This window comes from Homarus americanus, unplaced genomic scaffold (assembly GCF_018991925.1).
Source record: "Homarus americanus isolate GMGI-L3 unplaced genomic scaffold, GMGI_Hamer_2.0 scaffold25467, whole genome shotgun sequence".
Classification (NCBI taxonomy): domain Eukaryota; kingdom Metazoa; phylum Arthropoda; class Malacostraca; order Decapoda; family Nephropidae; genus Homarus; species Homarus americanus.
Window position 1 is genome coordinate 8,319,559 of NW_024732867.1, and position 13,817 is coordinate 8,333,375.

At 45.3% G+C, this 13,817-nt stretch overlaps 1 protein-coding gene across 5 annotated transcripts in view; it reads right to left on the reverse strand.

The window, feature by feature from the left end:
• Window positions 1-13,569, reverse strand: part of LOC121869191 (chloride channel protein 2-like) — a 136,901-nt gene extending 123,332 nt beyond the window's left edge. For 2 of the 5 annotated variants that reach the window (XM_042370425.1, XM_042370426.1), the window contains exon 1: window positions 11,052-13,567. In XM_042370425.1, the coding sequence (XP_042226359.1) occupies window positions 11,052-11,942 (891 nt within the window). In that variant the 5' untranslated portion in view covers window positions 11,943-13,567. Of the gene's footprint in view, window positions 1-11,051 lie in introns of all 5 variants that reach the window. The other 3 variants (XM_042370423.1, XM_042370422.1, XM_042370424.1) reach the window with 3 other exon arrangements.
• Window positions 13,570-13,817: the final 248 nt, after the last annotated feature.

Genomic DNA, 13,817 nt, shown 5'->3' on the forward strand with positions numbered 1-13,817 from the left:
CTTCATCGGTTAGGGTAAAAAAAAAATATGCCGTACGGAGCTTTGAGAATGAAGTCAGACCTTGGCTCGCCCACCAGCCGCCTCTACACAAACAAAAAACATCTGGACAATTCGTGAAAACAGTCAAGTGTCTCACTGTCCCTAAAAACCCATCCTCGTACTTGCTAAACGTCTCAAGTATATCTTAAAACATGACACGATATTTACTGAACTTCGTCGAACGTTCATCATTGATTTTGGGAACACCATTTATTTTCGTTCATTCGTGAATTTTCTTTAAATGTTGTAAGGACGCTTAAAAACCACATTAGTGTCCAATAAAAACTCTTAACCCCTCCTCAAGACATCAGTGAAATGATAATCTTACAAACTTTCAGCATCAGATGTTTATCGTCAAGACCAACGCTCCACTTGGTGAAATTATATTTTTCCCCCACTTAGATTTCTATACATATTTAGGTTAATCCATCACCATTACTGATATTTCTGAAAAAACTCTCTGGTCCTCACCTCAACCAGAAACGAGGCAAACATTATGGGACGTGTTAGCGATTTCATCTGTCTTCAACAAACTGTGGGAGTTTGCTGCGAAATTTATACTTCCCAAGCTAAGAGTACCGGGCTTTTGCCAAGAAACTCAACACTCGCCGTGCATAAATTAACAGAAATTATCACTAATATAACTTTATGAGCATTTATTTTTTCCGGGAGATGCAAGGAGATCCATTTTTAAGCCCCAGCCCCCTCGTTCGCGCATATGTTAAGGTTTACCGCAAGATCCACTTTTATACCCGAGTACACATTGTGGGGGTTCGCAGCGAGACCAGAAGTTACAACAAACATGGGAAGAGGAGCCCAACAAGGGTGACTCAGGCCAGTAGAAGATCTTACGAGTCTAAAAGTAGACTGGTTGTTTGAGCCAGGTCGATCACCAACGTCCCCGGGAGCCTGGCTGCTGCGCTTACTCTCGTCACCTGCGCCCGTCACTGCACTTGTTGTAAAATCCATCTTCATGTGATACAATATTTCTGAGCTAGGTTTGTTGGTAAATAATAGGCAGTCAAAATAAGTGTTTTATTATTATTATATTATAATATAATTATTATTATTATTGTCAGTAGTTCAGCGATTGTTACAAGAGCAAGGATTATTATTACTATCAATATTATTATTATTAGTTACTGTCATTGTCATCAAAATATAAAAATTGCTACTATAAGCGTAAACATCATCCTGATTCTTGCTACAATTATCAAAATTGTAATCAGTGTTAACCTGAGTTAATAACTTTCGACTGAACGTCTTCACCTGCCTTTACAAAACTTGGCAGAACGGCAAATCAGCAGTTTATTTTTTAAGAGTTTTCCCTGGATTGTGGGCGTGGTTGGCTAAGTAATTAAAGATCGCTGGCCTTGGATTTCAAGGTCTCAGCCTCGAGCCCCGGCGGGCCCAGCCTGCGCTCCCTCGATCCACGTAAAAATACATAAAATTGGATTGCCACTCTGCGCTAGGGAAAAGTAGACTACATATTTTCTCGTGTTAAGTACGTCTATTTGCAATAAATTTTATAATTTATTTTTATTAACTTATTTTATTGTCATTTTAATTAATATTTATTATTTTGTTATTTACGCCAGATTAACCAGGTTATCCAGATCGTTGTTTTAAAGGGGTAAATTATTTCATGAATACCCAGCGGCAGGTCCTCTACAACACACTAATACATTTTCACTACAACACTCGTGTTGTGAAGAGTAAAGGTATAAAAGGCGCTGTGCTGAAATCAGAAGAGTCTACGATGAAGAGGTGGATAATAGGAAGGACCAACCAACCGACCACTGCCGGTAACCCTGATACCAGCTGATGGAGAATGAGAGCCATGCTGGGCCACACTACTGTACTGCTGTTGTAGGCTATATGCATAATGAAAAAAAAATTGCATGTGTAAGTAGGAGAATTTTTGTGTATATTTTGAAGTATTTAATTCTGTGACATCTGATAACATTTACTTGAGGATTTTTTGTATTCTTATTATTATTTACGAAAGATTATTCTCTTGTTCTATGAGTTCATTTGATCAATGTTTTGTACTACCTAATGCAATGTTGTAGTCATATTACTAATTGGGGCTGATCATATTTTGATAAGGGCTGGCAAGGCCATGTAACACCTGTTATTGTTTGTAGAATGTGAAATTGCAAGTTTTTTTTCTCGGATTCTAAGCTAGATATGTAGGATCCTTAGCTCAGCAACTATTCTCGTTGAGCTCATTCTCTGATCATTTACTGTGTATGTCTTTTTTCTCCTGGCATAGAAGCTTTAATCTTGGCGGGAAGTATAATAAGTTTTGTCAAATCAAACCAAGCCTGTAGAAAAACCTACATACCAGTAACTATGAGCGTATTCTTTGTAAAATGTAGCAGGCCTCTCCATACAGTGTACTTTAGACTAACACAACTCCCCTGCCTCCCCTACCTGGTCTTCCTCCCTAAATGCCACACAGCGTAAACACCTAGAAAAAGTGCAAGATTATTCTCTCCCCTTCCTACTCCACATATCAAGAAGCTCTCAACACACTGACCCTTTCGACTCTCACTGACCATCACAACGACCTCATCTGCAAATTTGGTAAGAAGCTTCTGCACCATTCTCGACACCGGCTCCTACTACCACCTGAGATCCCTAGCCCGAGAATTGCTGTTCGACACCACAACCGCTTCCAGCCCATACGTGCACGAACTGATCGCTATAAGAGCAGTCCAGTCCCAACCATTGTAAAAATTATCAATAACTTGTAATAAACCAGTGTATTCACTCCCAGTAAATTTTACTTCTTGCACTGTCACTATGTTGAAATGCCCTGTAGTTTGAGCTTTTCCCCATCTAGTTATTATATATCTTATTTAAGAACATAAGAAAATAAGGAGTCTGCAATAGGCCGGTTGGCCTGTGCATGGCAGCTCCTGTCGAGAGTTACTACCACTCTCTATCATCCATGAATCTATCTAGCCTCCTTTTGAAACTTTCCAAAGTTCCCGCACTTACTACAAAGTTGCTAAGCTTGTTCCACTCGTCCACCACCCTATTTGTGAACCAGTTTCTTCCTATCTCCCTCCTAAACCTAAACTTATCCAACTTGAATCCGTTGCTCCGAGTCCTATCCTGCTCGGATATTATAAGAACTTTATCTATATCCCCTTTATTGATTCCTTTCACCCACTTAAATACTTCTATCATGTCTCCCCGCACTCTTCGTCTTTCTAGGGAATGCAAGTTAAGTTTCTTTAGCCTATCCTGATATGGAAGGTTTCTAAGTCCCGGAATAATTTTTGTCATTCTTCGCTGCACCGACTCTAGTGAATTTATATCCATTCTATAATAGGGGCACCAGAACTGAACCGCATAATCGAGGTGTGGCCTGACTAGCGCAAGATATAGTTGCAATAAGACCTCTGCACTCTTGTTACTTACACTTCTAGATATAAAACCTAATACTCTGTCTGCCTTATTTCGAATATTAACGCACTGTTTTCTAGGCCGTAGGTCCGGGCTTACAAGTACCCCTAGGTCTCTTTTACAAGTCGACTTCTCTAGGTTGCTGTTGTTAAGGCTGTATACATTGACAGTATTTGTTCTTCCAATATTAAGTACGCTGCACTTGCTGGTGTTGAATTTCATTTGCCACTTTTCAGACCACCCCTGCAGTTTATTTAGATCCTCCTGTAGTGCATTTGCATCCTTCACTGAATTAATCTGCCGCCCTATTTTGGTGTCATCCGCAAACTTGCTTATGTCACTGCTGATCCCAGTATCTAGATCGTTTATGTAGATTATGAACAAGAGTGGGCCTAGTACTGACCCCTGGGGAACCCCACTGGTTACACGGCCCCACTCAGATTTAACACCATCTACGCTGACCCTCTGCGTTCTATCGGTGAGCCATGATTTTATCCAATTTAAAACTTTCCCTCGATACCATGAGCCTTAATTTTTCTCAGAAGCCTCTGATGCGGTACTCTGTCAAATGCTTTGCTAAAGTCTAAGTAAATAACATCGTAATTTTCGTCATTATCTACTACCTCGAAGACTTTCCTAAAAAACGTTAGCAGATTTGTTAGACAAGATTTTCCCTTTGTAAACCCATGTTGAGAGTCGTAGATTAATTTGCTTTTCTCTATATGCGATCGGATGCTATCTGCTATAATTGATTCAAGAAATTTCCCCACTACTGACGTCAAACTTTTCGGCCGGTAATTTGACGCTGTTGCTCTGTCTCCCATTTTGAATATGGGTACTACATTTGCCTGTTTCCACAAGTCTGGCACAACTCCAGTGTCTAATGATTTTGTAAATAAGTTTACGAGGGGTCAGCAAATCTGTTCCCTACACTCTTTCAAGACTCGAGGGAAAATTTCATCCGGCCCTGGGGATTTTGTTTTCTCTATTTTATTTATCTTCTTAAGAACATCCTCTTTTCTGATTGTGATATTCTTTAATTTCTCTTCTTCCTTTCCCTTAAATATCAGTTCCACCTCTGGAATTTCATAGCAAATTTCTTCTGTGAAAACTGATAAGAAGTAGCTGTTCAATGCTTTGCTCATGTCTTCACTGCCATTTATCACTTCTCCCCTCCCTGACTTTAAAGGCCCAACTCTGTCCTTGACCTTTGTCTTATATACCTGGAATAATCCCTTGGGATTCGCCTTGGATTCTCTTGCTATTTTGATTTCATAGTCTCTCTTTGCTTTCCTTACATTTTTCTTAACATTCCTAGATAGCTCATTATACCTATTTCTGAGCTGCTCCTCCCCTCCCTTTAATTTCTTATATATTCCTTTCTTTATTCCTATGTTATGTTTAAGTTTTCTGGTCATCCACCTTGGCTCATTCTTATTTGACCTAATTTTTCTGTATGGTATATTTTGTTCTTGTGGTTTATGTAGTATACGAGTGAATATATTATAGTCATGATCACTTGTTGTGTCATCTGTGACCTCACCCCTTCCTACTGGGGACTGACGTGGCTGTTCCCAGGTGACCTCACCTAGGTACCTTCTTAACCCCTGATAATTATCCGCCAACCGAAAGTCTGGGACTGTGACCATATTGTCATTGTTTTTCGTTTCCCAATTTAGGGTGAACCTGATTTCTCTGTGATCACTGTTACCTAGTTCTTCCCCTACTGTGATATCTCTGATAATATTTTCTTTATTTGTTAATACTAGGTCTAATATATTGTCACCTCTAGTAGGTTCTGTAATTAGTTGTTTCAAAAAATTGTCCTGTACTGCATCTAGGAAGTCTTCAGATTCATAGTCACCTACAATGTTGTCCCAGTCAATATTTCTGAAGTTGAAATCCCCCATAATGCACAGGTTGTTATATTTTGCTGCCCTACTCATTTCCTGCCATATGGGCTGAGCTGCTTCTTTGCCAAGACTTGGGGGCCTGTAAATCACTTGTATATTATTTGTAAATCGAAACCCATTCCCCAATTATGTAACTGTATATTTTCAGCCTTCCGGCTGCTATGCTCTTTCAATAAACCGTAATTATTATTATTATTTATTATTAACTAACATTTAACTAACACATTAGCAATTAAAAAAAAACTGACTACCCTCCCAGCCACACAGGGACCTGGGAGGGCTTACTAACTCCACCACGAAGTAAGAAGTGTAACAAGCAGCACCATGTAAATAAACCACCACAAAGGTCTGACGACACGAGGAGCAAAACAAAGATAAACAAACAATAAATAAGACCAAGCGACCTGGTTCAGCCCAGAGTCTTTCTACTTCAACTGTATTTTAGCTTCACAACTTTTCTTCAATCCTTAATAATCTTCTTTCATCTCTTAACTCGTGACTCCAATGCTAATGATCTACACACAGTTCTGTTTCTCATAATTTCTAATGTTCTTAGACAGGTGTATTACTAACCTTGTTAAGCGCTCAAAGACCTTACCTTAGTTGCAGTAATAACATTATAACAACTGTTCTATTGATATATCTTAGTAGTTAAACCGCAGTATTAATATTATCACCCACACCATTACCAATCACGACCCTCTTTTAGCTGACCTCTACCAACACCCGTGACCCAGTAAGTGTTAGGTAGGTAGGGGCACAAATATGAAGGTCAATAATGGTGGTTATATTGCTCCAAGACTACCGTGACCTCTTGCTCCAAGACTACCGTGACCTCTTGCTCCAAGACTCCCGTGACCTCTTGCTCCAAGACTAACGTGACCTCTTGCTCCAAGACTACCGTGACCTCTTGCTCCAAGACTACCGTGACCTCTTGCTCCAAGACTACCGTGACCTCTTGCTCCAAGACTCCCGTGACCTCTTGCTCCAAGACTACCGTGACCTCTTGCTCCAAGACTCCCGTGACCTCTTGCTCCAAGACTACCGTGACCTCTCACACCCGCCGTATCATCGTTGTATTAAGCTTATCGGGAGAGACAAACTTCTCCACTTCCGTATTAAGTCAGACATTAATTCATGGGCCGTACAGAGCCTCGGTGTGGGTCCATAGTATAACCATTCTCTGTATAGTAGTACGCTGCAGTATGTCTATATTAGCTAAATCTTACAGCAAGTTTAGACTGAATATACCATTGTCACATGTCGGCCCACACCGCTGTCTATGACTGGCTAACTAGGTGACACCCGAGAACGACCAATGTCAATGAGGGTGGTTCACGGCCTGTATGCTTATATGAGTATTCTAATGGCTTGATTTACGATGTTTTTTATATCAGTATTATTTAGTTTTGGTTGTTAAAACATTATGTAAGAGGTGTAAAGCTTTTAATGTGTTGTATTAGGATTAGTTGGCCACCGAGCCATATTCGTGTGGTGGTGGTGGTCACGGCAGAGCAGCGTGAGCCACCGACTGAACCGGACAGCACGGAGAACCAGGAACTCCAGGCCTGGTACATACACGCCGACGTGGGGTACAAGATAGCCGCCGAGTTGTGTGTGAAGTAATTGGAGATATTTGGACATGAAAACTTGCTCTGTGAATGTTAATAGTGGAATATATGTCATTTTTATACGACGAGTTTCCATAAGCCCTTCCTCTCGTTCTGAAAGTCCCGTGACCACTGACAACCATGCACAGACCATATGAAGATTACGCACCTCTGGCTTATTTTACCTGAAGGAATAGACACCTCGTGGTAGAAGGGGTGTAGTGGGTCGTGGTAGAAGGGGTGTAGTGGGTCGTGGTAGAAGGGGGTGTAGTGGGTCGTGGTAGAGAGGGTGTAGTGGGTCGTGGTGGACGGGAGTGTAGTGGGTCGGTAGAGGGGTGTAGGGTCGTGGTAGAGGGGTGTAGGGGTAGAGAGGGTGTAGTGGGTCGTGGTAGAGGGGTGGTGGGTCGTGGTAGAGGGGTGTGGGTCGTGGTAGAGGGGGGTAGGGTCGTGGTAGAGGGGGGTAGTGGGTCGTGGGTAGAAGGGGTGTAGTGGGTCGTGGTAGAGAGGGTGGTGTGGGTCAGGTAGAGAGGGTGTAGTGGGTCGTGGTAGAGAGGTGTAGGGTCGTAGAGGGGTGTATTGGGTCGGGTAGAAGGGGTGTAGTGGTCGTAGAAGGTGGTGGGGTCGTGGTAGAAGGGGTGTAGTGGGTCGTAGAGAGGGTGTAGGTGGGGTCGTGGTAGAGAGGGGTAGTGGGTCGGTGGACGGGAGGTAGTGGGTCGGTAGAGGGGTGGCTAGTCGCAGAGAGGTAGTGGGTCGGTGGACGGGGTGAAAGGGTCGTAGAAGGGGGTGTAGGGTCGTGTAGAAGGGGGTGTAGTGGGTCGGGTAGAAGGGGTGTAGGGTCGTAGAGAGGGTGTAGTGGGTCGTGGTGGACGGGAGGTAGTGGTCGGTAGAGGGGTGTATTGGGTCGTGGTAGAGGGGGCTTAGTGGGTCGGCAGAGGGAGGTAGTGGCCGGTAGGGGGTGCAGTGGGTCGTAGAGGGGTGTAGTGGGTCGGGTAGAGGGGTGTAGTGGGTCGTGGTAGAGGGGTGTAGGTCGTGGTGAGAGGGAGTGTAGTGGGGTCGGTAGAGGGGCAGGGTCGTGGTGGAAGGTAGTGGGCCGGGTAAAGGGGGTGTAGCAGGTCGTGGTAGAGGAGTGTAGTGGGTCGTGGTAGAGGGGTTAGGTGGGTCGCAGAGGGAGTGTAGTGGGTCGTGGCAGAGGGTAGTGGGTCGGGTAGGAGGGGTCGTGGTAGAGGGGTAGCAGGTAGAGGGGGTGTAGTGGGTCGTGGTAGAGGGGGGGTGTAGGTCGTGGTAGAGGGAGTGTAGTGGTCGTGGTAGAGGGAGGTAGGGTCGGGTAGAGGGGGGTGTAGTGGTCGGTAGAGGGGGTGTAGGGTCGTGGTGGGAGGGGTGTGGGTCGTGGTAGAGGGAGTGTAGTGGGTCGTGGTAGAGGGGGTGTAGTGGGGTCGGGTAGAGGTGTAGTGGGGTCAGGTAGAGGGAGTGTAGTGGGGTCGTGTAGAGGGGTGTAGGGGTCAGAGGGAGGTAGTGGCCGGGTAGAGGTGTAGTGGGTCGTGGTGAGGGGTGAAAGAGTCGTGGCAGAGGGGGGTGGTGGGTCGTGGTAGAGGGAGGTAGGGTGGTGGAGGTAGGGTCGTGGTAGAGGGAGTAGTGGGTCGTGGTAGAGGGAGTGTAGTGGGTCGTGGTAGAAGGGGTGCAGGGGTCGTGGTAGAGGGAGTGGTGGGTCGGCAGAGGGGGTAGTGGTCGTGGTAGAGGACAACAGCCGGGTAAGATGCAAGGAAGATCAGTGAAAATGAACCATGAACCTTCTCTTCACACACACACACAACACGGTCTAAGATAAAGATAATTTCTCATAGTTTAAAACCAGATCTGGTGGATTGGATGGGCAACATCTACTCCTTCAGTCTACCACGCACTCAAGTCAGTCAGTATGGGTAATCACAGTCCCTGAGGTCGAGATTATTACTAAGCACCTGGATGGAACCCATATGGAGGTGCTTTGTGTACCGGGTTAATTAAGTTTCAGGTATGTAATTATTCACATCTTGAAACCTCACCTGTTATCTTGGAGGACAGAAATCACACCTGTTAACTTGGAGGACAGAAACCACACCTGTAAACTTGGAGGACAGAAATCACACCTGTTAACTTGGAGGACAGAAACCACATCTTTCTGGTTACCGAGGCTGACAGAATCTCCCATTTCGGATATTTGGACCCGAGTTTCTATTTCCGGATATTTAGATCTAGGTTTAAAGAAGGAGGACGTGGTGTTCCGTATACCGGATTCTAAGAGATCCGCATTTAAAAATCTTAACCCGTAAACCGATATTATATGGCAAGGCATATGACTGACTCCACGAAACAAAACTTTAAAGGTTCCTATTGGTTTTCTACTCCATGATAGATATGTTAACTTTATATTAGACTGTTAAGTTACGATATAAAACAATAGAGTTGCAACATCTTAGAACTGACTCACATACGCTACAGCATAACAATAGATAGATAGATAGATATGAAGTTCTAGGTTGCGTCGCCTTGATTTGTAGATCTCAGATACTTAGGTTCACCATTTAATCTCTTGATGTTAGAACAAAGTGTTTAATGACGTAGAAAAAAAATGTAAATTAGTGATTTTATGAATTTAAAGAAAAGTCCAAAAATTTGATGATATTTTTTTTGTTTTTTTACTTATGTATCCTTTGGTCCACCTGGGCGGTGAATGGTCCGTCGCCTGTGAGTGATCGACTTGGGGACGGTACTGATCGCTCCTAACCCACTACTGTATACCTAACCTAACCTAACCTACCTTACCCTATCCTAGCCCAACTTATTCTAACCCAACCTAACGAATATAACTTACAGTAGTCTAACCTATTCTAACCAAACGTAAAAATGAACCCAGGCTAACAAGACCCTATACAATTATTTTGTCTCCTAACTTGTGCTAAGTGAATATTGTATATTTAGATAAAGGTTGAGTCTCAGTGTAATTTTGATGCCATTTTAGACGTTCTCACATCTTCACCCTGTTATTATTTTCGGGGATTAGTCCAGCCAGGCACAGGTTACCGACCCTCACCGGGGGAACGAAAAAAAAATAGAAAATGAAAAAAAAATAAAATCAAGAGTGAGAAATGATGCATAAGTTTTACTGTTAAGAAAGAGATAATATTTAGACCCTTCAATTGTGTGTAAATGAGGAAGAAAGTCAGATTAGCAACCTGGGACTTAAGCGTGTGGTGCCCTGTTGTCCATCATTGCATCTTTTTACAAGCAAGTGTACCGAGGTGCCATCTTGTCCTTGGGTGAATAACGATCACCAGGTATTTACAGCATGATGAGGCTCCCGGACGATCTACTGTATACCGTATTAGTAAGTCCCACAGGCCTAACAACACTGAATATTTATCCTCTGGCAGACAAGGAGACAGCTAGACAGGTACTTCAACAGACGGCTTCGACATCCCGAATTACAGTTGTATTTAGGTACCCATTCACAGCTGGGTGGACTACGGGAGTCTCGGGCATGAAACAGCGACCTCATTTTGAATACTGTGTCCACTCAGCCGCTGCACCCCTTAGTATTATAATTAATTGTGTAAATAATAATAATAATAATAATAATAATAATAATAATAATAATAATAATAATAAAGGGTCACTAACAACAAACCAGCTTTGAAATCTTTGCACAAATCTGATCATAACAAAGGATTGTGAACTTTCTGCAGTTCTCCATACTATAAAATGTGATCCCGCCACGGTCGACACACCCGCTCAGGCCGCGTACAGGACCGGGATCAGTGGGAGGACCTTCATCAGCGATCAATGACCCTGAACCTTTGTCTGATGTTGGACAAAATTATATAGTGTCTATTCTAGGCCTAAGCCAACCAAATTCAAGTGTCCTAATCATCTGAGGGCCTCTTATTAGGCTCTTACAGCCGTCTGGACAACTAGAAAATTATTAGTTATTAGAAGACTCTGGGTGACCTCTGAAAGTCCATGTGGGCCCGAACAGGTCGGTTACATCTCAACACACAGTGAGAACTATCGGCCAGCGCCGATCACCACGACTTACCACGGTGAAGGTGTAGTCGAAGTTGACGTCTAGAGCCTGACCAGAGGGCCGGCGGTGGTAACAGGGAATGTCAATCTGGGAGAGGGACGGCTTCCTGTGTTTCTTGGGGATCTTTATGACACAGTTGGCGGCGCTCAGGTTATTCACAGTCTCCTCCAGAGGGCCAGTGGGGACCTGCTGGACACCCCCGTTGACCTGTAAGGGTTCCTTGACCAGGTCATCTTCCGACAACTCACTGGTTGGCTCCGGGGTGATGACGGGGACCTCCGGTACTGTGGGTATCGCCGAGGAACGCCGTGACAGTGACAATGTAGAAGGCAAAGCATAGTCAGAGGCCTTGCTGAAGGAGAGTCGCCTGCCTTTCCTGAGCTTAGCGCGGTGGTGAGGCGGCACCTGCAGGTAGTCGATGGTTGGGATGACCCGTGGAGGCGTCAGCCGGGACTCGGACTCCTCCACTGACCGTCTCCAGGTAAATTCGCTGCTGTCGAACTTGAGGGGCATCGTGATGTCTCCGCATGGCGACTCTTCGTCGGAATCAAAAATATGAATACTGACGGGGCTGGTGGGAGGCGTAGGGAGCAGCGACGCCTCCAGTGAAGGTGGGGGTGAGCCGGGACTGGCGGCCAGGGAGGCAGAGGGCGAGAGGTTAAGTAAGGGGAGGCCATGGGAACCGATCATTGAGGGCTCGTCTTCGCAGCCCTTCAGCAGCGGCGCTTCAGCCAGTGTGTCTTGAAGGTTTTCATAGTTGGTGAACAGCGCCTCTCTGAGAGACTCGTCTGTGAGCGCCTCTTCGCTCAGTGGATCGGTAGAAGAAGCGGTGAGGGAGGCGGGAGGTGATACGGAGGGGGTGGCGGCCCCCTCCACGACAGGTATGTTCGTGGTCATCACCATCACCTCGTCCCGCCCATCACCACCACGCTTGACCACACTCGCCACGTTTGCTAGCAGCGGTGTGTTCACTACGGTAACTGGATGCCGGGAGCGACAAGAACGTAAAGGCTTGGCAGAGGACAGGTGACTACCGTCGTGGTCACCAAAACTCTACTAGAACAATGGGGCGCCGCTTAGTGAGGCGGTGAGCAGTCAGAGACACGCACACACTCCGGTATATCCCGACGATAGCTCATGCTGTCACCTCATCACCATCACGTTGCTGCACAATCTACTGTCCTGAAGAAATTCGCTTAGAATTCTTTTTCAAGACCTGAGATTTTCTTTGCGTTACGACGAGGTCACTAGTTCACTCTTCACGACTATACTCGCTATAAATGTCCACAGTCTTTATGACAATCCTCTAACAATTTTGTTATTTCCGTGAAAGAAACGGTGAGAGGTAAAGTTAAGAGGATTGTTCAGGCGGCGCGCGTGGCAGGCGTGGGTGGCGGGGAGAGCGAGCGGCACTTTACACACAGTGACTCCTGAGTGGCACTAGACCTTCCCACCCCTTGAAACATTTAGTGCCACCTCTATCATTTGCTACACTCACTATCCTTGTTTGTGAACAGCTAATTCTTGCTCACTTCTGTAGTGTTTTCTGTGCCATTAACACCGACGTCGCCTTACAATGGGTGATCGGCTAGGGTGCCGCGGACGACCGCGTATCCCTCCTCCTGAGTTATAACTTCAACACCTTGATTATCCTCTCACGTCGGGAACACTAATACCCTGACAGAAGTAGCCAATCCTGGATGATTATCTTTTTTACAGGGCTGAGGATGACAACTCTGTCAGTTACTATCGTCAACATATTTTCTTTCTAATAACATGTTTAGTGCAAATCACTACTGTATTTGTGTACACTTACAGGGAGGCGACGGGTTCACAACACACATGTCTTGGGGGTCACGCTTGATACAAACACACACACCGGGAGACTCTACCTTAAGAGAGCCACAATGCGACCAGTTCCTCTCCAGTAACACCTGCTGGGACGAGGCTAGACGATGCCGAACATGCCTCTCTTCCACTGTATGCCCCACATACGGTGTAAATAAGTCAGAGTGAAGGCGGCGTGACCAGTCACAACCCGAATCATCACGTCAGGTTTATCTACAGTACAGGAGCATCAGGTACGACGAGGTTCAGGGAGGAAGAGGTCGTGATATCGAGCCACTTTCTAGAAACTGATACTCGTAACGCTTCACACGAGAGACAACTGTTACTGTGATCACTGTCGCCAGATCTAAGTATCTAACAACTCTTTACCACTTAGGAAATATAAACTAATAATACAAATAACAACGATGTTCAGGTGTTAATCCTGACATACACACAAGTTATGAGAGACTGCATAACTTGTGTCTTAGTTTTTAAAGGTCTTGTTTCCTCGTTCTACTTTCGACTCGACGATGTCTTGACAATATCTCACGAAAGCAGCCACACGCCGGGTAATACAACGCTGAGATGGCACTGGTAGGTAGCCGGGGTGCCGCTCAGAAGGTGGCACCAGGTGGGGCGACAGTGAGGCCCTGCAGCAAGAGCGGCGGGGATGACACTGGGACGGCTGGCCAGGACACCCAGCGGGGGGCGCGGACCTCCCCCTCCCACGCTCCCCCGGGGCCCGCGCCCGACCCATCAGCCACGCCGTCTATTGTCCCGCGCCCCCACACGACTCCCCCCTCCACCATCACTGTATCTCTGCCATCTAGAGCCCTTTGGCAAGTATCTCCCTCAGGTCTGAGACCTGAAGTGTATCAATTTCTTACATTCCCACAAATCATTGTTACTTTCAACTCCGATTGACTCCTTCTGTGTGTGTGTGTGTGT